Consider the following 22,214-nt stretch of genomic DNA (forward strand, 5'->3'; position numbering starts at 1 on the left):
TTCCTGGTACTTAGAGCTAAGTTTCTTGTTGAGTACTTGGAATGCCAGTAACTGTTACAGATGGCTGGGTGGCAGCGTTAGAGCACCTTTGCTGTCGCTGGTAAATCAGGAGAACTGGAATGGCGTATGTTCTTCAGGCTAGTACATTTGAGGTCAACTATTGCAATATTTGATCAAACCTTAAGTTAGTATACTAAGTATTCAAGTAACCTTTTGTTCTACTTTGAGTTTATTGTGTCTGACTTTTAGAGAGGGATCTTTGCTATACTTGTTGAAATCTAGCTGTATTTTGAAAGACATGCCACTTTCTTAACTAATATTTAAGTACAGAGGTGGTGATTTTGATGTTATATATTTATTATTACAGTGAGAATCAATGAAGACAAAAAATTGCTTGAATGGTAATTTTATTGGTACATTTCAAGGAAGGTACTAATCTGTTTCATTATTTTTTTTTCTTTTTACATGAGTAAAAGTACATATATGTGGTATGTGTATATGTGTATGTGCCCTTGTATGTGGGTTTTGGACACATGTTTAAGTGCATGTGTGGAGACCAGCGTTGATGTCAGGAGTCCATTACACTTTACCTCATTCATGAGGCAGGTTCTCTTATGTGAACCCAACATTTACTGATTCAGGTAGTCTGGCTGCTCCCAGGGTCTTCTCCTGCTTCCCAGTAACTGCAATTACTAGCAGGCCACCAGGCCCACCACACATGGACATTGGTTCTGGAGTTCAGAGCCCTTGAGCAGGAAGTGTTGTAACTGCTGAGCTAACACCCTTGCTCTCATTTGCATTGCTGTTAAGCTTTTTTTTTTTTTTTCTTTCAGATTGGCTGTTAATATAACTAAGAGTTATACTGTGCAGGGATTTTTGGAGAGTACAAATTTGACTTATAAGTGTGTCATGTGTTGCAATCTCTCTGTAATTTAGGAAGTGGAAAGGTACAGAGCTGAGTATAACAAGCTTCGCTATGAGCAGACATTTCTCAAGTCAGAGTTTGAACACCAGAAAGAAGAGTTTACTCGTATTTCAGAAGAAGAAAAAATGAAACACAAGTCAGAGGTATGTAATTAGTTGCACTGGTTTGTTAAAGGTTATTCTAGTGAGTGAAATTTTATGGTTATGCAGTTTTATAAGTTCCAAATTAAAATTGGTTATGTAATTATGTTTTATTAATTAGTGAAATATTTGTTTTCTTTTGTTGTTTGTCAGCAATTTTATGTGAGTATTTTCCTTTGGCTGTTTATTTCATTTCTGTTGTATTTTGCTCTAGCCAGTGGAGACGGAGATAGCACAGTCTCATGTTGTTCATGATACGGAGAGGGAGCTTTCTCTGTAAATATTACTTACTTGAGTCCTTATTTAGTATTGCTCTCTCTATTTAGGACCAGAGTAGGTAGCTCTAGTGTAAGCCTTTGTGCTGTTGCCACTGCTGTAGAGCATCAGCCTCACTCTCCCCTTGGATGGATGGACAGACAGACAAATGGACGCCTAGAACTGCAGCACTCGCTCGCACGCTCCCCACAGCATGTACTCTGCTTTCATCTGTTGCTTTCCGCAGTCTTGTTACTCACTCTGCAGTTTCTCTTCTATTTCTGCTGAAACTGTTTTCCTTCATTCTCTAGCTTATTCTTTGTTGGTTTTTTTTTTTTTTTTAATTATACAAGGGGACAAATACAATTGTATTCTAATGTTCATAAAACTAGACTGATATTTGTAGCAGTGTGCTACATGCTATATAAAAATAGCAACTACATACTATTGATATCATTGTATTTATTTGGAATTAAAATATTTGTACCTTCCTTTCGTTGTTACCAAATATTTGTAATGTTTTAGGCATCTAAGAAAGCTAAGACAACAATGTTTGGCTTAGACTGATTTACTTTTATCAATAAGCAGTTTCTTGTTTGTTCCTTAAGTAAGAACCTATCTCGATTCTTGATCATTTGAGGTTTGTAATACAATAGTTCTTGAACATTATGGATATTTAAAATGGGTTTCACATTGGCTGTTTTTTCCCTTACAGTTTTATTTGCTTTATTTAGGTGTAATTTTATTTTAATTTTAATAGTAAGATGAGAAAAGACTTATTCATTTGAAATTTAGGAAGCTGAGGCATCAGATAGCTTAACAGTAGAATGTAGATATCCCAACTTTTATATCTCAGCTCACATTTTAGAGTTTTTAGTTTGAAACTGTCAGTGATTCAAGGTTATCACTCTTGATTAGTGGCAACCCCTTGGCTTCAATTTTATTAAAAGTTGAGCTGATTGATACTGTTTGTGATTGAAAAGGCTTCATTCAAATATGTAAGTATAGTGGACTCGATGGCTTGTAAACATTCTGTTGTGAAAGTGGAAATGATAATGATACCCACTTCCTTGTAAGATGGAGGATTCGTGTGTTGAGGAGTGCTGAGGGTTTCATGGTGGTGCTGCAGGTTGGACTTTGCTTTTGGAATCAGTTGGTGTGTTACTTGATGATGATTGTATGTCTTTTTCCGTCTCCTGATTTTGTTGGGTTTGTTGTTGTTGATCTAAAACTGTTATCACTAGTATATTTTTCTCTTATAGAACACCAAATAATTTTGGAAATTTAGATATTTTAAGGGGTTATTATAGAGTCTAGAACAGTAAGACTTTCTGTTCTTCCGGGTCCCCAATTCATCACTCACTGTAGTACTTCAGTTGCTGCACAAGCATAGTACTATAGACAGTAAAGCTTGGTGAGGCAGCTGTGGATTAGGAAACAGCAGATAATAATTTTAATTAGAGTTTATAGGAATAACAAATGTAATTTCAGAGTTTCAAAGTAGAGTTTACCTTCTGAAAAATCATGACTCACTTAGGAGTAATTGTTAGTTTGTAGCAATGTAGTATGTTTTCAGTAATACACACACACACACACACACTAGTTGTTTTTTAATTTTATTTTATTTATATTGGTGTTCTGCCTCCATGTTTGTCTGTGTGTAAGACTATCAGATCCCCTGGAACTGGGATTACAGACATTTGTGAACTGCCATGTGGGTGCTAGGATTTGAACCCGGTCTGAGCAGCCTGTGCTCTTAATCACTGAGAAATTTCTCCAGGCTCCCCACCCTGTTTTTAAATAGATAATAGTTTTTAAAAAGATATAATGCTATTATACTGTAGATAGACTATAATTATAATAGAACTCCCCACCCCTCAAGACAGGGTTTTTCTGTGTAACCCTGGCTGTCCTGGAACCTGCTCTGTAGACTACTAGGCTAGCTTCTAGCTCAGAGGTTTGCTTGCCTCTGCCTGCCACCCAGTTACTGGGATTAATGGTGCATGCCACCACCACCTTGCTAAAAAAAAAAAAAAAAAAAAAAAAAATTACAGTGTAATGAGAAACCAAAAATAATTATGAGACCTGCTTATTTCACTGTCCTAAAATTGAACTTAATACATATTTCTAACACTTGACTGTAATTGAATTTTCCCACATCAATTAAAGACTTATAGGATCATGTATGTTTAACCCATACAGATAAAAGCAAACTCACTATTCCTTAGTTTGTTCATTTTTGTCAGAATTCTTTAGGATTTTTTTTTAAATTATGCAATTTATGTGTATGAGTGTTTTACCTGCATGTATGTATATGTACTACATGCATCCCTGGTGCCTGCAGAAGTCAGAAGAGGGTGTTAGATCCCATGGAACTAGTTAGAGATAGTTGAGGACTGCCAGTGGGTACTGGGAACTAAACTCATGTCCTTTGGAAGAACAACAAATGTTTTTATCCATTGTGCCATTTCTCCACCCGCCTTCAGAAGTTTTTAAAGTTTTTGTTTTTTCCTTAATGAAGACTTCAGGAATTTATATATCATCATTTGCAGAATGAATTCACAGAAAGAATTCACACAATAAACATAGAAGAAGTTATCTTTATTTTTATGAAAAAAAAAATGTTATCCTTTCTCCTATTTGGCTGTAAGTCTGAAAGCTTCCTAAGAGTAAATACTGAAGCTGCATATATAGTCATTCCTCTGAGTTGCCGAGTTGGAGTTTAGAACTGAACTCCTGACAGTGGCCTGACACTGGACTTGACAGACACACTAGTATTTTGCACAGTAGCATCTGAGTATTGAGTTGATTACTAGCTAGTGCCTCTGTGTGAGGAACCTATACAAAGTCAGAGAAGGAATGAAAATGGTCCAGACAAAACAATACCCAGTCTCACATGGAACTGGTCCAAATTTACCATTACATCAGCCAGGATGGAAAATCCCTTAATGAACAATGCATTGAGTTAGCTGTAGACTAAGTGTTCTTCTGGTTCTAGAAGTTATACAAGTAAGACTTGAAAAGATCAAATGTTTGAAGATATTTTAACTCTATCCCAGGATAAAGATCCAAAGGAATATAAAAGAAATAAAAGGACCTAGCACTAAAAAACAAAGTCAGGGTCTGGTATCCAGTGGACAACAATTTGCAGCTAATAATTAATTTTACATTTAATGAAGAACTTTACCAAGTCTCTATAATATTTACCAGAAAGTATATTACTTTCTGGTACTTTCTAAATCATTCTACAGGACCAGCATTATCCTAATACCAAAGTTAGTCCTTCTGAATATGAAGTACTCCCACACCCTGCCCTGCTGTTATAGTGGGAAGTGCAGGGAGTGTGGGCTTCCTTCTTCACCAGGTAGTTGTGGTGAGTGAGATACTTTGCCCTAACCTGCTTGTGTTTCATCAGAGGAGGTGGATAATACACAGCATTATCATTCAGTGATGCTTGTACTATACTTTCCTTTCAACAGTGACTTCATAAGAAGCAAAGTAAGACAAATTTTATTTTTGATTCAGAGTCACAAAAATAGGATATTTCAAGATTTAATTGAAAATCCTTTGTCTCGTATCAAAACCAAGAAAGTTCTAAAACTAAATGTAAGATGGCAATAGATGCTAACACTGAATTGATAGATGTTATGCTCTATCATTACCTGATAAAGGATTTATTTTTTTAAAATCCAAGCTGGGCACCGTGATACATGCTTATAATCTTAGCACTTCGGAGACTGAGTCAGGAGGAATAAAAGTTCAAGGTGAGAGGTCAGGCTCAGTGGTTAAGAATGTACAGTGCTCTCTGGTCCCCAGCAACCATGTTGAATGGATCATTACTGCCTGTGGCTCCAGCTCCAGGGGATCCGACACTTTTACCTTTTGTTAGCCCCACTGTACTCATGTGCACATCTCCACACAGACACACACACCTAAACACATAACTAAGAAAGAAAACATTTTAAGAGTTTAAGCTGAGCCTTGACTACAACTTTAAGGCTGTCTTGGGCTATGTAGAATGTTGTCTCAAATAAATTAAACAGTAGTTGGAAGGACACTGTTTCAGAAGGCAGGTAAGAATGACAGCATTCTTACAAGCCAGAAGGAAGGATAGGAGTAGCTTTAAAATGCTGAAAAACAAAGTCTATGTGCTTGATTGTAGAGCTTAACTATTCCTGTATGCTACACCATAAAGGCAACAAAAACAAGGACTGATTACAGCAGTTAGGCACTCTACCTTTCCCTGTGTGCGCCTCGGGTTATGGAGTGATACTATTGTCCTTTGAAAAAGAAGCCATACATTCTGTGTAATCCCTGATCTGTTCCTGTCCATCTTTTCTACTTCAGCTTTTAGAAAAGCAGAATTGGTTAATATCAAACGTCTTACCTGTCAAGCAAGTTTTTATTCTAAAGAGAATAAAGTAAATGTGAATGTAACTGCAATACAGGTAGATTTGGACAGATGTCAAAGAAGAGAAATTAGAGAAAGACCTTCAGAAATTGAGAGGAAGAACTGAGATAAAAACAAATGAAGGACATCAAGGAAAATGACATGCGAATCTGATTAACAGTGGAAGAAAAGACAGAACTGAGGATGTGTCCAAAATCTGTGCCTAGATGGATGAGCCAGGAGTGTTGTGATGGCAGTGATTGAATATAATAGGCTGCTCAACTGCAGATTTTGTGTTTGCATCTCTGCTGAGCTGTACATATCTTTACTGCCTAAAATAGTGCTGGTTACAAACAAAGTACTTAGTATTTAGTATGCAAGTGATTCATGAGATTAGTACATAGAAAGCAGTGGTCAACAGTTTGGGTAGGAAGGGTTTTTGATAGTGAATTGTGGTTGAGGAGTCATAATTTCTAATCTAGACTGCCATTTGGTAGTTGTCATTGCTTCAGCTGCCACTGCAAGTCTCACACAAGTGCCTCTCAAGTGTTAGCTGTGTGACCTTATATTTAAAATGGGCACTGTAAAAGTATGGCTACTAACTTTTTATCTCACTTGAAGGCACTGTTGTCTAAATCTATGATATACCTTCTCCTTACCTAGGTGAGCCATCCTACCAATAACAATAGCATGTTATAACTGCTTGCAGCTGAGGATGTAGCTTAGTGGTAAAATGCTACTTTACCAAGTTTATGACTCTGCATTTAGTTCCCACCACTGTCAAAACAAAACCTGTATTTGAGTTACTTGATGAAAATGCTAAACAGTATCTTACAAAATCACCCAGCCTAAGCCCTTCATTTAAACTGAAGCTGAGGTAAAAGTAACGGCTGATCAGGGGTGTTCAAGCAAAGGGAAAACAATACAGGCTAGCTCCATTGCCCTTGACTGCCTTCTAGAACTTGAAGCCTGTTGCTTAAAACACCACATATTTTTGTCACAGGACTTGAAAAATCAAGCTGGTACTGACGTGGAAGGCTCTTCCCTGAGGTCTAACTACCACAGGATTTGAAGGTGCTCTGCAAGCTGGCAAGGGAGAAAAGTAATCAACGGTTGTACCCAGCTGTAAAGCCTGTGGACCACAGTAACCACTGGCCAGGCAGGCTGCCACAACAGTGCAGTAGTGGCACTTAGATCTTGAGGGTAAACCAGCGATCATCTAATTGGACTTAAGGCCTACTCAGTAGGAGGGAATACATGCCTACTGCTGTAAACACAGCCAAGAACCCATGGAAAGATCATAGACCCTAGAGGGTAACCTACTGATATTTTTCTAAATAAATATAGCTTTTAACTGTCCTAAATATTTATCTTTAGAGAAGTATCTCTCTCATCCTTCATCAAAGAAGCTTCTTCTGCAGCAGTTGGAGGATGCTACAGAGATTTATATCTGGTCAAAATGTAGAGAGTATGTGACTGGGATGCACAACCCTATAGAGGTTGGGACCTCTGCAGTACAACCTCTATACCTAAGGCTCACAGAGTATCATGGAAGAGGGGCAGAAAGCTTGTACAGGCAGAACCAGGACAATTGCCGTGAGAAAGTGACTTCTAGACATGTCATGAGTACTGCATCCACCAAGTCTCAGCTGTGTGGTTGCCTGCTTATGACTTACATCACTCAACATGCCAGAGGTGGGGGAAATTTTCTCAAGGCTCTACCCTCTGAAGAACTAACTACAAGCAGTCAGTGGCTGCTGAGGGAGGGAGAGTCTGGTTTCTCCAGAGATGAGAGACCCCTGACAAGTTCCCCATTCAAAGTGGCCAGCCCTGCATACATGTACATATGGGCAACAGTAACTGGACTCAGTAGGTTGTATGTTTGTATGTCTGTTCACCTACAGTATTTCCAGAAACAGTCATTAGAAAAGGAGGTGATGAATCTGAGAACATATAGGGGAAGATGGGGGTTGGAGAGGATATAGGGAGGGATGAAAATGATGTAAATACAGTATGTTTATTTAGGAAATTCTTTAAAAGTTAAAAATAATGTGACTTAATACAGACTCATATAGTTAGTTGAAGGAGAAACAAACTGAATAAATGTGGTCCAAGAACAAACGTGGAAGAGAATTGTTCCACATAAAAGATTGGGGAGGTAATAGGAAAGATGAATTAGTTACACTTCTTTTTCTGTTTATTTGGTGTTTTTTGATTTTGTTTTGGTTTGGTTTTGTGGGGAGTGGGCATGGTGCTTGGGATTAAACCCTGGGGACAATCTTGTACATACTAAATGAGTATATCAGTCAGCCATTAGTTGGGCTTTTGATGCTTGTCTTCATGAATGAGTTTTATTTTTCTCAAAAAATATGTTTACATACTGGACATCTTCATCTTTATGCCCTGTTATATCTTTAATAGCCATCATGTACCAATTTAGACTCGGAATTTGTAAGTTGTAGAGCTAAAAAAGATCAGAGAGAACCTCACTTGGTGTTTTGAAATGAGGAAATAGCCTGTGGAAGCTCACACTTTTGAGAGCTCAGCCAGCACTGTCTATGTCCCAGCATTCCCTTAGTTTCCTTGTGACTTGGATAGAGCCTTAAGTTCATTCCGGCTATAACTAGCTACTGGTCTTGCTTTTTGCAGTGGTTTAATTGAAGAATGAAGGGTAACTTCGGCATAGAGAGATAAATAGAAAAGAACTGCTGATGGGGCTGGTCTTACACCTCACTGTAGAACACTGATGTGTCTTGTTCAAGGTCCTGGGTACAATCCCTGGCACCACTCAGAAGAAGATGGAAATTAAAATAAGTTAAACGCAGATGGTGATAAGTTATCCTAAACTAGGAAGAGGAAGATCACCCAAAAAGGAGGGTAGGGATTTGTACTCTCTGCTTAGTCCCTTAATCCTCAGCAGCAAGGGGCCTCTGAAATGCCTCAGGTGTTAGGAAACTATCTGGAACTTACTGGTTTGGAAGCATGTGCTGTCTGGCAGTGAGAGTTGTTCTGAAACAGAATACTACTTGTTTCTTGCCTCTTGACTGTGATAAACCTTGAATAGTGAGCATGTAAGACCCAGGCTATAATTACAGTTAGGACTTCAGTAAACTTGGCCATTACTTTAAAAGTTCATTGGCTGTTTTTGTATTTATTTATACAGATTTTGTGTGAATTAGTTCTTCACAAACAGATGATTTATTAGCCTAGACATAGACAAAGAATTAAGGAGAGTAAACCAAAAAAGTAAGGAGAGATTTAGGAGTGGTCATTGTATTGGCCTTGCATGAATTTCTATCATGGGCTTATGAAGTTTATGTGTTTTAAATAATTATTTTATTGTAATATTTACCATTTTGAATTTTAGTCAGCTTCTGATTAAGCTCTGTGCCAGACACTGTGGGGAGAGAGTGAAAAATAGGGCAGCATCCTTTGCCTTAAAATTGAGTCACACTTAGTACAGAATGAGGAACGTGACGGTTTAGATGGTTTTCCTTTTTACTTCATTTCCACACCTGAGCTTTCATGTTGTGTGATTTTTAATTTTAATTTACTGACTTGTAAAGCATGTTCATGACTGAGAATTCAATCATTTAGAGCTTGTGTACTTCCTTTCCAATTATTAGGTCGCACGGCTGGAGAAGGACAAAGAGGAGCTACATAACCAGCTGCTTAGTGTCGATCCCACGAGAGACAGCAAACGAGTGGAGCAACTTGTCCGAGAGAAAACCCACTTGCTTCAGAAAGTGAAAAGCTTAGAGGCTGAAGTAGCAGAATTAAGGGCTGAGAAAGAGAATTCTGGTGCTCAGGTAGAAAATGTCCAAAGAGTACAGGTGAGGCAGTTGGCTGAGATGCAGGCTGCACTCAGATCCTTGGAGGTAAGGTTTTAATTGCATCCCAGTGGAGTATGGCATAAGTTTTAAAAGTGCACTTGACGAGCCTTTGGTTTTCAGAACATAAATACATGCTTGGCGATCTAATGCTGACGCAGTTGCGTGCTCCCAAGTGTCCATGTAAAGAAGAAAGGTTCTGACTGATCAGCAGTGGCTGTGCTGTGCATTTATGAGGGGATAGTCATTCTTGGGGAGTCATCATCTGAGTGAAATAACTTTAAAATGTCACAGAATATAATATACAAAATATCCCCCCAAGTTTTCAGGACCAGAGTTATCTAAAAACAAAAAGAATAATTATTTTGAAATCATAAATTTCTTACACTAGAATTTAAAACCTTAAAGTCATAAATTCTATTTGGGCAAACATACTACATATAACTTAAAACAGCTCTCTAGCCAAAGTGATAAAAGTTAGCTGGCCACTAATGCATCCAGATCTTGAGTGAGTTCTTTCCATGAGCTTGTTAGAGAAAGAACAGTGTTGGCAGAGTCACACTGGGACTTGGGAGGAGTCACTTAGGAAAACTCTCAGCGTCCATTGTATTTAGACATGCTGATGTCTCTTAGTTCCTGGGGCCTAAGATGGAGCAGAGATACTACTTTATGTTTTCATTTATTTTGGCCAGTTTGTGTTTTCCTCCTTTGGGATAGTTATGGAATGGTTGATCTAGAAGGGAATTATAGGCACATGGTTCGTAGTTAATATTCAATTTCTAAATACTAACCGATGACGGGGTGATTGGCTGGTACATAGAATATGTTAGTGAGCTTTAAAGAATAGAAATCACTGGGGGAGGAGGTGGGGACGATGAAGTCTATGTCAGTCCATTTTGGTTTCCATAATTAAACTTGTTAGAGTCATTGAACATTAGACTTAAGCCAGTTTATAGTAAGATAGTGTAAGTTGCCATTTTACAATCCTTAATATATTGGCATAGTGACAGAGTAAGGGGAAAATTGCAGTTGAATAGAGTGTCTGGTCCCAGTGTGAAGTTTGACCAAGGTCATCTAGAGTTATTATTTTCCGGGTAAGCTGAATGATGACAAAAGACAGATGCTCATTTGGGACATTTTTCAGAAGAGCCCGTATTTAATTTTTATCATTTGTCAGATGAAATGAAAAACAAATACATGACAGCAAATAGTATTTTTCTCTAGTATTTCACGGCTGTTGTTGTATGCAAAGAAATACCATTTTATATTTAAAGAAAATAATTGTTGTTCTCTGAGTTATTTGCTGAACAAAGTCCTTTTTATTTTTGTTAGAGATTTATTTATTTTGTGTATATGAGTACACTGTAGCTGTCTTCAGACACAACAAAAAAGGGCATAGGATCCCATTACAGATGGTTGTGAGCCACCATGTGGTTGCAGGGAATTGAACTCAGAACCTTTGGAAGAGTAGTCAGTGCTCTTAACCTTTGAGCCATTTCTCCTGTTCAAAGTTCTTTTTTAATACATTAAACATGCATAGAAAACATAAACCTGAAGTTTATCCTGTAAGTGCAGAAACATTCATTTTATTTATCATGAGTAGAAATGTTTCAAAGCTTTTAGTTTTTCCTCTCTGGTAAGAACACTTTTGAGTATCACTTTGAGTAAATTTCTGGTAATTTAGAGATTTAATTGTGTGATAAGATCAGAAGCCTCTTTGCCTATGCTTCAGAAGGTTCCAGGGCAGTTGACAATTTGTCTGTCCCTTCTTTTGGGTTGTTTTTTTTTTTTTTTTTTTTAAATCTCCATTGAGAAAAGTGTGTGAGGCCTGTGTACCACAGCACCTGTGTAGCAGTCAGAGGACAGCTAGGGAGACGTGGTGCTTGCCTTCCGCCATGTAGGGCCTGGGGATCTAAGTGAGGTTACCGGGCTTGGCGGCAAGCACCTTTACTCACTTCCTGGGCCTTGTAAGCCTCCTCCTTGTCTACTTTCTAAAATGCTTTTTCATAACTGTTGTGGACTAGACAGTCTAAAAAATGTTAGATTATGTCAGCATTCCCATATTAAGGTATGTGAGTACTTTCTCTCCTGAGAGAAATGAGTTTGAGAAAACTTACTTTGGCCAGGCTGTGGTGGTGCACACCTGTAATCCCAGCACTTGGGAGGCAGAGGCAGGAGGATTTCTGAGTTCGAGGCCAACCTGGTCTACAGAGTGAGTTCCAGGACAGCCAGGGCTATACAGAGAAACCCTGTCTTGGGGGGAGAGAGAGAGAGAGAGAGAGAGAGAGAGAGAGAGAGAGAGAGAGAGAGAGAGAGAGAGAGAGAGAGAGAGAGAGAGAAAACTTACTTTAGGACATGTTAGTGTTGCTTAATTTTTGAATAATTAATTTTTGTGTTTGATTGCACAGTCATTTTAAATAATGCTTATTTTTAATATAATGTGAAAGGTTGTGGATATATTTTAAAATCTTTTGTCTTGAAGGCTGAAAAGCAGTCAGCTAAACTACAGGCTGAACGCTTAGAAAAAGAGCTACAATCAAGCAATGAACAAAACACCTGTTTAATTAGCAAACTGCATAAAGCTGACCGAGAAATAAGCACGCTGACCAGTGAAGTGAGTTGCTATCCTTTGCTTCATCGGGAGAGCTTGCGACCACACAGTGATAAAGACATTTGCTGTTTGAATAATTCTCTGTGTTGAAATCCTTTTTGACCCTATCAGTTTACCTTTTAACTGTGATGCTTTCTAGCTGGTCTGTGTTCTCTACCCATGCAGACCCTGTATGGCCTTCAGGTCTTCCTCAGCTGTCAGCATCCGGTTTCCTTCCTATCACCTCACTCCTCTGTCACTGACTTTCTTAGAAAGAGTTCACTCTCCCTGGGGTCTCTGTGCTTATGTGCCTGTCACGAGCTTCCCCACACGGTTACATACCTTGCTTCCTCCCTTTCTGTAGTGGGAACCTAAAAGAGGCCTGCCTCCCCCTTCAGAGTAGTAAAATAGTATTTTCCCTCTTCTGCCTTAATCCTTCTTTTTCTGATCTGCTGTTTTTCTTTATAACTCTTAATGCTATCTGATATATATATATATATTTTTTTTTTAATATTTTATTTTTATTTTATTTTATATGTGTTCCCGCGTCTATGTATTGCTTTATATGTGTCTGGTTCTCAAGGAAGCCAGAAATGGGCATCAGATCCCCTGGACTAGAATTACGGATGGCTGTGCACCGCTGTATAGGTTCTGAATTTTTGCAAGAGCATCAAGCGCTTTTGACCACTGAGACATTTCCCTAGCCCCTGTTCATTTTTGTTCTTTTAAGAATCTCTCCTTATCACTTTGTCCTTTAACTGAACGTCAACTTCATGATAGCAAACATTGCTTTTCCCTACAGTACTTTCAGATCCTGGGAAAGCATACTCACACAGTAGATACTTGTGACTATTTCTCCAGTAAGTAACTTTAACATGATTTGCTTATTTATCCTTTAAAAATGAAACTTGAATCTTTGTCAAAGGTTTTTTCTCAAATTCAATTTTTCCTCACCAAATACAATATATATATGATATCTCAAAACTGGAAATGAGATAGCAATAAGAAAAGTATTTTATGGAAGATGGCTTTGTAGTCAGGCAGACTGAATGTAAGGACTTTTTGTTTAATTAGCTTTATGACTTTGGTATTTCTCTTTGAAACTTTAGTATCTACCTCCATAAACATATATTTAGAGTTGTGGAAAAATTAAATGAGGTATTATACACAGAGTGCTTGTCATAAATTCTAACAAATACTTCCTAACATACTGCTATTTTCAGCTTTGGACCTTCCTAAGATCCTGAAAATAAGATTGATTTCCAAATCAGGGAAGTCATTTTACGTTCATGAGAGCAGTTATATAAAATCACCATAAAAAATCCAGGATGACCCACAGGTTTAAAGAACCCCACTGTTCACTGTAGCCTAGTAGAAATGTATGTGCTTTAACTAAAGTTAACTAAACTAGGACTGAATGCCTGCCTTTCCCTGGCAGCCTGCATGGCACCTTCTGGGACTATGAAAAATAGGTGACATGGAGGGAATCTTCATTCAGTTCCAGCCTGATTTCTCTACACCATGCATGTATGATGTGTGGAGTCCTTTGCAAAAGGGTCTTTCCTAGTTTTGGTAGGTGACCAGGAGGAGTAGTTTAGTGACACTAAGGGAAGAGGAGGCAGAAAAAATGTCAAAGCCTGGATCTTCCTGGCCAATAACTTATAAGGACTTATCCTACCCATGGTCCTGGGGATTTTGTTTAGTAACCCATGGCCGCAAGGATGAGTTTTTCTTTTTTAGCTTTGCAGGGTAGTTCCTTTAGAATTGTTCCCACCCTCCTAGTAGGTTTCTGTGTAGGTGTTCCATACCTTCTCTCTTTTCACTGTGGCCATGCAACAAGCCACTCATCTTACTCTCTTTCTTGTCATCCTGCAACTTGGTGACTATAAGTTTTTCTACAGAAAACTAACGTACTAATCATGTAGACTCAGCATATTCTTATTACTCTTTTTCATACAGCTAAACTGCATTCTGCTTTGGGAAAGGACTCTGTATTCTATTAGTATAAGTTTAACTTTGCATCTTTCTTTTGAAGAATTGTGATAAAATTGGATGAAAATTTGTGTTTGAAACAGTAATTTTAAATGTATTGGATGTCACCCTTGGAAGATAGTATACTTAACTCTTTTCCCATTGAAAGCCCCAAGATGGCAGTGGGTAAATTTAATTACTGGTTCCTTTTTATGAGGGTTGTCCTCTGATCTCCATATATATACCTTGCATTTGCATGCCCTTTCCCCAATTAATAAATGTAATTTAAAATTTTATATTCCTTCACACTGCAGGATATACGCGTTATTTTTCTTTCAGTTTATGTATAACATACAAGTGTTGTAGCTGATGTTTCATTTAATTCAGTTGACATGAATGATACTAAAAGTAAGTAAAATTAAGCAAATAAAATATTTTTTTTTGAGGCAGGATCTTTATTATATAGTTTTGGTTGTCCTGTGGAACTCACAGTGTAGACCAAGCTGGCCTCGAACTCACAGAGATCCATCAGCCTCTGCCTCCTCAGTGCTGGGGATAAAGGTGTGCACTACCACACCCAGCTGCAAATACAATTTTCGAAGATTAAATATACATGCATACATATGTTTTTCTCCTCTCCTCCCCACCTCCCTTTTTGAGGTATTAGGAGTGGAAGTTATGCTTTTGTGTGTGCTGGGCGAGCACGCTACCAATGAATTGCATTCCCAACCATAGTTATTTAGGTATGTATTTAATTTAAGTACTATTAGTTTATAGGTTTAAATTTAGGTTATGTCTAGAAATTATGCCTTTCTGGACAAGGTAATGAAATACAAAGGAGAGACCATGAACTTTGAACATATTTTGAATCCTAACTCATTCATTTATTTCTAGTGTATCCTTAAATATATAAAGATACACTATAAAGATATAAAGAATATAAAGAAAATAAAGTGGTGGTGGTGGTGATGGTGGTGGTGGTGGTGTGTATGTGTGTGTGTGTTTGTGTGTGTGTGTAATTTTTAGTCTGGTCAGTAACAGTGTAACAACCTTAGGCAAGCTATTTCATATCTTTAATATTCTGTTGATTTCATTTGGATCCAATTTTCTAAGTACAACAAAGCCTTTTTCTGTTCTAGAATTCACTAACAATTCTTCCAAGTTTCTGTAGTATAAACCTCACTAGAAATCAATTAGTGATATGGCTTCTTCCTGATTGTGTCAACAGATAGAAATTAAATGTCTACATGATAAGAATTTAGCAAAATTTCAAACAGCGCTCCCCCACCTCCAGTCAAAACATATAAAACACAAAGTAGTAAATTCAGGATATAGGAAATTCTCAAGTTTTTCTTCAAGTCCTTTATAGATTGTTTTCAGTTTTGTTCAACAGTATTTGAGCATTCAATATTTACAGTACATTGTTCAAACCCAAGTAGTCTGACTGGGTTCCTGAAGTAAATGGAACTGTAAATGCAGCAACAGGACATTGGATGTGCTGTGCTTCAGTGGTGGATTCTGTGTCTTGGGGAAGGAGAGGGATTGAGGGGGATTTTGCACCACAGTTTTTCCCAGTCCTCTGGCTCTCCTGTGTACTGACCTTACCTCTCTTCTGTGTTCTGCACACACACACTTCATTATTGTTCTTTCTTTGTACAGGTTAGAGAATAAATAGTCTCTTATTCCACTGAAGGAAACAGCAGTTTGGCATTATTTCTCTGTGCTTGTGTATTAGCAGCACTCTGCTGAGAATTGCCTGTGTGTTTTTAAGGCACACTTGAAATGGTTTGCATATAAATGGGAGTATTCAATATGCCCTTCAACTTTAGACAAAGCAAGTTTCATCTGAAATTTTATATGTAAAAAGGATTGCAGGAAGGATAGTTTTTAAAATATTTCTAACGTGTGTCACAGTTTTCTTTGCAACTTGAAATTTTCATCAACATTTTGCAGTCCTAGCAAATGGCTGTTTGCAATGCAAAGGAACACCTGGAGTATGTTTAACTAAGTTATTTAAATTTGTAAATGTTAGGCTTTAGAACAAAGCTATGCCAGTATCAGTGGCTCAGATGAAAAGTATTATCATAGTTGGCCTAAAAATGATGGCCTTAATGATATTTCTATCCTGTGTAGAACACTAAGTTACTTCATGAGGTTTTCAGTCTTTAGAAATCTAAGTTACAGAAACCATCCCTCAGAACTGAGATGATTCAGCTATTTAAGGAAGTTACACCATCTCATAATTTAGAGAAAGCTAGAATTTAAGTGTCATCTCTTTGGAGTTTATAGCCAGAGCTTCTGGTATAACGCATTTTAAAAACATGTATTGTTTTTCCTGTATATTGTTTTCTCAGTTTTTTGTTTTGTTTTAAAATTTTTGAGTTTTACATGTATGAGTGTTTTGTCTGCATGTATGTATGTGTGCCATGTTTGTGCCTTGCGCCTATGGAGGTCAGAAAGAGGATATTGGATGCCCTGGATGTGGAGTTATAGAGAGCTGTGAACCGCCATGTGGGTGCAGGTAACTGATCCAGAGTTCTCTGGAAAAGCTCAGACACCAGCCCCCTTTGAGTTGATAGATTTTGAACATTTATGAAATACCTAATATCACCATTTAAAATTCTGTTTTAGTCTTGAGTGGCTGAATATTTCCTTCTGTGATGTCAAAAGCATAATGCGAACCATAATTTAAAGGCCAGCCTCTGGCAAACAGTCTATTAAGACAGTGACTTAGCTTGGTAGAGAGGTTGACAAGGCCGTGGAGCTCTTCAAGTTTGGGTCTCTTAGGTGTTTGCAATCTTGAGCACAGGGCTATGATGGCCATGGCTCTGCAGATATTTGACCTCGTCATTTTGTGCGTGCTGGAGTGGAGAACAAAGGTAATGATGATCTGGTGTCTTCCTCAGCTGTTTTTCACCTTATTTTCTGAGAGAAGCTTCCTAGCCTCAGCTGATTGGACCTGCCCAAGGGATCTGTCTGTCTCTGCCTCCTCAGCTCTGGATTACTGGCATGCCACACGATTTTGAACATAGGTCCTGGGGATCCACACTCAGGTCTTATGCTTGTAAGGCAAACAGTTTACTCATTAAGCTAGCTCTTCATTACCCATCTTCATGTTTTTAATATGCCTTCAGGTTTTTAATAGTATTTTTATATTTTAGAAATTAAAAAAAAACATTTGAAAACTTAACAATTACTGGTTCTGTAAGTAAATTCATTATTTTAAGAACATAGAAATATGGCACCAAAGAAAAACTTAAGACCTATAAATGCCTAAAAAAAAAAAAAAAAAAAAAAACCAGCACAAATAAGCTGATACCTGACTCTGTCTGTGTGTCTGTGTATGTGTTGTATGTACATCTTTCTCATGTATGTACACGTGTGTGTAGAGCCCAGGAGCCTAGAGGATGATGTTAAGGTGTCTGTCTTTATTATTTAACTAAGTTAAGGAAGTTATACCATCTCATTTCTCTGGAGTTTATAGACAGAGCTTCTGGTGTAACTCCATTTAAAAATTGCTTCTCCTGTATATTGTTTTCTCAGTTTTTTGTTTTTGTTTCAACACATTTTTGAGTTTTTCTTGTTTTAAATGTATGAATGCTTTGTCTGCATGTATATGTGTGACATATTTGTGCCTTGTGCCTGTGAGGGTCAGAAAGAGGATATTGTCTATCTCATTTTATAATTAGATTTTTAAAGAATCAAAAAATTTTTTAAATTTGTTTTTCGGTGTATGGAGGTTTTGCCTGCATGTAATGTCTGCACACCATTTGCGCTGGAAGCCTACAGAGGCCAGAAGAGGTCATCAGATCTCTTAGGACTGGACTTACATACAGACAGTTAAAAACTGCCATGTGAGTTCTGGGAACTAAGCCTAGGTCTTGTAGAGCTGCAGCCCATGCTCTTAACCATTGAGCTACCTCTCCAGTGACATTTGTGTAATTATTTGAGACAGCCTTTCACTGATCCTGAAGCTCATTGATTCAGCTAGAGTGGCCAGGCAGCCAGCCAGCTCCAGGGATTCGCCTGTCTCTCCCTCCTAGCACTGGATTACAGGTGCACCCTGCCATGCTCAGTTTTTTACGTGGCACGTGGATCTGAACATAGTTCCCCATGCATGTGCTGCAAGCACTTTGCTGGCTGTTCCAGCTTCCCAGCCTAAAGAATGGTTTCCTTATTTTATTAAAACTAGGTTTTTATGAAGTTTTTCTTTAGTTACCATAAAATTAATCAATATTCTATGAAATTTACTTAAATTTGTTACCTCATTAAAAGCAACTATAGTGTGGTTTAGTGAACTTTGTGTCACTCAATGTTTTGCACTTAGTGTGTAATATATGTCACTATTTTAATATTATATTTTCTCAACATTTTAATGCCCTTGTCAGATGTCCTTAAAATTATGGCATAGTAAGGAATCTTAAGTATTAGAGAAATGCCAGCAGAACGTTGCTATGCTCTATCATTTAGTAGTATAGTAGTATATAAACTAATTTGAAACGATCTTTTTTGGGGGATTAGCAATGTAAAGAATAAAGTACATGTATCTTTGCTTTCTTGAGATGCATATTTTACATGAAACCATTCCTTGCAAAGCTTTCAGTACCATTTATGGATAAAACCTCTTCTAATAAAAACCTTGTGTCTGTGGATGTTCCTTTTTGGCTCTTAGACCCTTACTCATGTGTGTCTTACCTCTCATCTTTGTTGTTGGGCTCTCCTGAGCTCTGCATAACTTCTCTTCTACCGTCCCACATTATGTTTCACTGTGTGTCTTTGCAGTTTTATATTCCGATTCTGTAATTTTAAACTTTGGTATACATCTGTTGGTTAAAGCCTTGATACATAATTTTAGAAGTTTGTGGAAAATGTTAATAGTGTGGGTGATTGGAGAGACAAAACTTTATTTACTGCTGTATTCCTGGCTCCTAGAATTGTACCTTGCACATAATAGATATTTAGTAAATATTTATTGGATGAAGGAATGCTACTTAATTAGCTAGAATTATTTGCTAGGACTATTTAGACTAAAAATGATATGTGATGGATTGATTATATGGAAAGTATTCAAAATTGTTCACAATTACCTGGGACTTTACCAGAAGTAGATTTTGTAACAAAGGGTTTATATGTTTGTTTTTATACCCTTCCTTCCTCCTCTCTTTCTCCTTCTCCCCCAAACTTTTCAGCTTCACCTTCCCTTCCACTGCGCAATCACAGGCTCTAGCCTTTATTTTACAAGTTAAGGTGGAGAGAAGGTTCACAGGAAGTCACCCATGTAAGATTCACTCCTTGTCTACAGCCCTTCCCAGGAAAGTGGAATTAGCATCGAAATACAAGCAACACCAGGGCTGTCCACAGCACCCCTTTCTTCTACCTCACTTATATATACATATGCAAATACATTTAGTCATTTTTAAATTAGCTTTACAAAGTTAATTATTCTATCTTAAATAGCTACATAGCTGTTTTGAGCAGTGTGCTGGATAGGTTTTTGTCAACTTGACACAAGCTAAAGTCATCTGAGAGGAGGGAACCTCAGCTAAGAAAATGTCTTCACAAGGTCAGGCTGTAGGCGCGCCTGTAGGGCATTTTGCTAATTAATTATGGAGGAGGCCCCAGTCCATTTTTTGAGCAGTGCCATCCCTGAGTTGGTGGTCCTCTGTTCTACAAGAATGCAGGCTGAGCAAGCTGTCAGGAGCAAGACAGTAAGCAACACCCTCCATGGCCTCTGCATCAGCTCCTGCCTCCAGTTCCTGCCTTGTTTGAGAGTCTGTCTTGACTTCCTTGATGATGGACTGTGATACAAAGTGTAAGTGAAATGACTCTGTCCTCTTTGGTCATGGTGTTTTGTGATAGCTATAGTAACTCTAAAACAATAACTTTTATTTCCTGCCATTCTCTCACAGATTTTAAGCCTTCCTATGCTTTACTGTAAGGGATAGCACATTGTTTCAAGAGCAGGTTATGTGATATTATTCCTAATTAACATTTTATATGTTGTTCCTGCTACCTAGAGTGCCTTTGTCCCTTTCCCCACCTTTTTGTTGTTTTCTGAAATTAGATCCAGCCTAGTAGCCTTGATGATCTGAGCTTACAGAGATCTGCCTGCCTCTGCCTCCTGAATACTGACTTAAGATTAGAGGAGTGTGCCACCATGCCCAGCTGTTTCTTTTTTCTAAAAAGGACAGTTTTATCATTTTCCCCCCTGAAATGTTCTGAATTGTCAGTAGGTGTTAGATATGTACAGTTAAAATTTTAAAGCAAGGCTAAGCCCTGGTGACTCTACCTAAGTGTTCGTAAATAGATGCCTTAGTTCCTTTGGTATCTGTTGGACTCACATGCTGTTCTGGGCCTTGGGATACTTTTGTTGAAGGTACTTACACCCTGTACTACCCGATTATTGTCATTCCTGTCTATACTTCTAGTTATGTACTGAATGATAAGAAGATGACCCAATAATAATTGCAGTTTCTAATGACCAACAGGTGAAAGAGCTTAAACATGCAAACAAACTAGAAATAACTGACATCAAACTGGAGGCGGCAAGAGCTAAGAGTGAACTAGAAAGAGAAAGGAATAAGATCCAAAGTGAACTCGATGGTAATATATCATCTCCCATGCCTTTCTCTGCGATTTTCACATTTAAATTCGGATTATTAAAATAGAACAGCCTGAGTTCTTTTCCAAAAAATTCTCTATCTTAATAAAATTTTAATCTTAGAGTATTAGGGACTATTTTTATTATGTTGAATGATTTGTGTATTCTGTGATTTTTCTTTAATGAACTGTCTTATATGTATATAATAATTCTTGATTACTGTGTGAATTAAAAGAAACATTGAAAATGTAAGCTTGTCCTTCATGTGCTTATAATTTTAAATGCTCTTAGATCATCTGTGATTAAGCTAAAGCATGTGAGGAGGTGGATCCCAGTGTCAGTTTTGGGTTTGATTTTGCTATAAATCCTAGATTAGTTACTGAGTCCTCATTCAAAGTGGGCTCAGTTTTAGCTCCATTTTACTCTTAAAATGGCCATCAAAATTTCCCAGAGGTTACATTTCTTTCTTAAATACTTTAAAAATCTACTCTCAGGCTGTACTGTACTTGAGTTGATCTCTATTGTTTCCTGTAGAGTTGATTTTTATTAATGATTGTTATCATTAATGTTTTATATATATTTTATATATAAATATATATGTATATTTAGATGGTTTTTATTAATGACTATTTCAATGTATTACTAGAGTTGAGAGTAATTTTTTTCTTTTTTTAGTGTGAGAGTTTGGGATCTATTGCTCTATTGTGTTTTTATAAATTTTCTATAGTTAAATATAAATTTTCTATAGTTATTTCTGAAATATTTGTCCTAACATTTGAAAATTCTTTCAATAAGCTTGAACATGTCATTATTTTTATTTTTGTTAGAAATGTAGCATATTTTCTAGAATCCTAGGTGTTTTGAAGGATTAATTTTTTGGTTTTGTTCAAATTTACCATGACCATCTAGTTTATGATACTATCCTGGGGCTTTAGCTCCAGAACTCCTGTAGCAAGTCAAGTGAATAAGCCTCTGGGTATTCATCTAAGCTGATCTCTATCCCCCAAGATTCAAAGGAATAAGTGTGTATAAACTATCTGAAAGATTTGTATGTGTTTGGTTTAAAAGTGACAACAACATTATGTCCAAGTTTTAGTTTGTTTCTCTGTTCTGATGAGCTGATGTTCTGTAAGGACCTCTAAGAACGTGTGTCCACGAGTTACGGTTGCAGGTCACTCTCACAATCTTTCCTTTTACTGGGGTCAAATACTTGTTAATTGTAAACTTCATGTTAATGTTGAATGGAGTTTATTTTTCTTCTAAAAACATACTAGGATTGCAGTCAGACAATGAAATTCTCAAGTCAACTGTTGAACACCACAAAGTGCTCTTGGTGGAAAAAGATCGTGAATTAATACGTAAAGTACAAGCTGCCAAGGAAGAAGGCTATCAGAAACTCATGGTCTTACAAGATGAAAAGTAAGTACGTAGTCCTGTAGTTTGTGTTAAACTTCTTTGCGAAAACATTGTATTCTCAGATCATCTTTATTGTAGTTCTGCTAACATAATTAT

General features: G+C 37.4%; 1 protein-coding gene across 4 annotated transcripts in view; it reads left to right on the top strand.

Annotated features, from left to right (window-relative positions):
- The window catches only part of Cep83 (centrosomal protein 83), a 91,858-nt gene that overhangs the window by 38,139 nt on the left and 31,505 nt on the right, over window positions 1-22,214 (top strand). For all 4 annotated transcript variants that reach the window (XR_013106307.1, XM_076920036.1, XM_076920037.1 and 1 more), the window contains exons 5-9: window positions 937-1,068; window positions 9,337-9,588; window positions 12,023-12,154; window positions 20,590-20,704; window positions 21,977-22,121. Coding sequence is in view for 3 of the 4 variants with exons in the window: in XM_076920036.1 (XP_076776151.1) it covers window positions 937-1,068; window positions 9,337-9,588; window positions 12,023-12,154; window positions 20,590-20,704; window positions 21,977-22,121 (776 nt within the window). In the remaining variant the exon portion in view is untranslated. The remainder of the gene's footprint in view (window positions 1-936; window positions 1,069-9,336; window positions 9,589-12,022; window positions 12,155-20,589; window positions 20,705-21,976; window positions 22,122-22,214) is intronic.

Source organism: Arvicanthis niloticus, chromosome 22, assembly GCF_011762505.2.
Source record: "Arvicanthis niloticus isolate mArvNil1 chromosome 22, mArvNil1.pat.X, whole genome shotgun sequence".
Lineage (NCBI taxonomy): Eukaryota > Metazoa > Chordata > Mammalia > Rodentia > Muridae > Arvicanthis > Arvicanthis niloticus.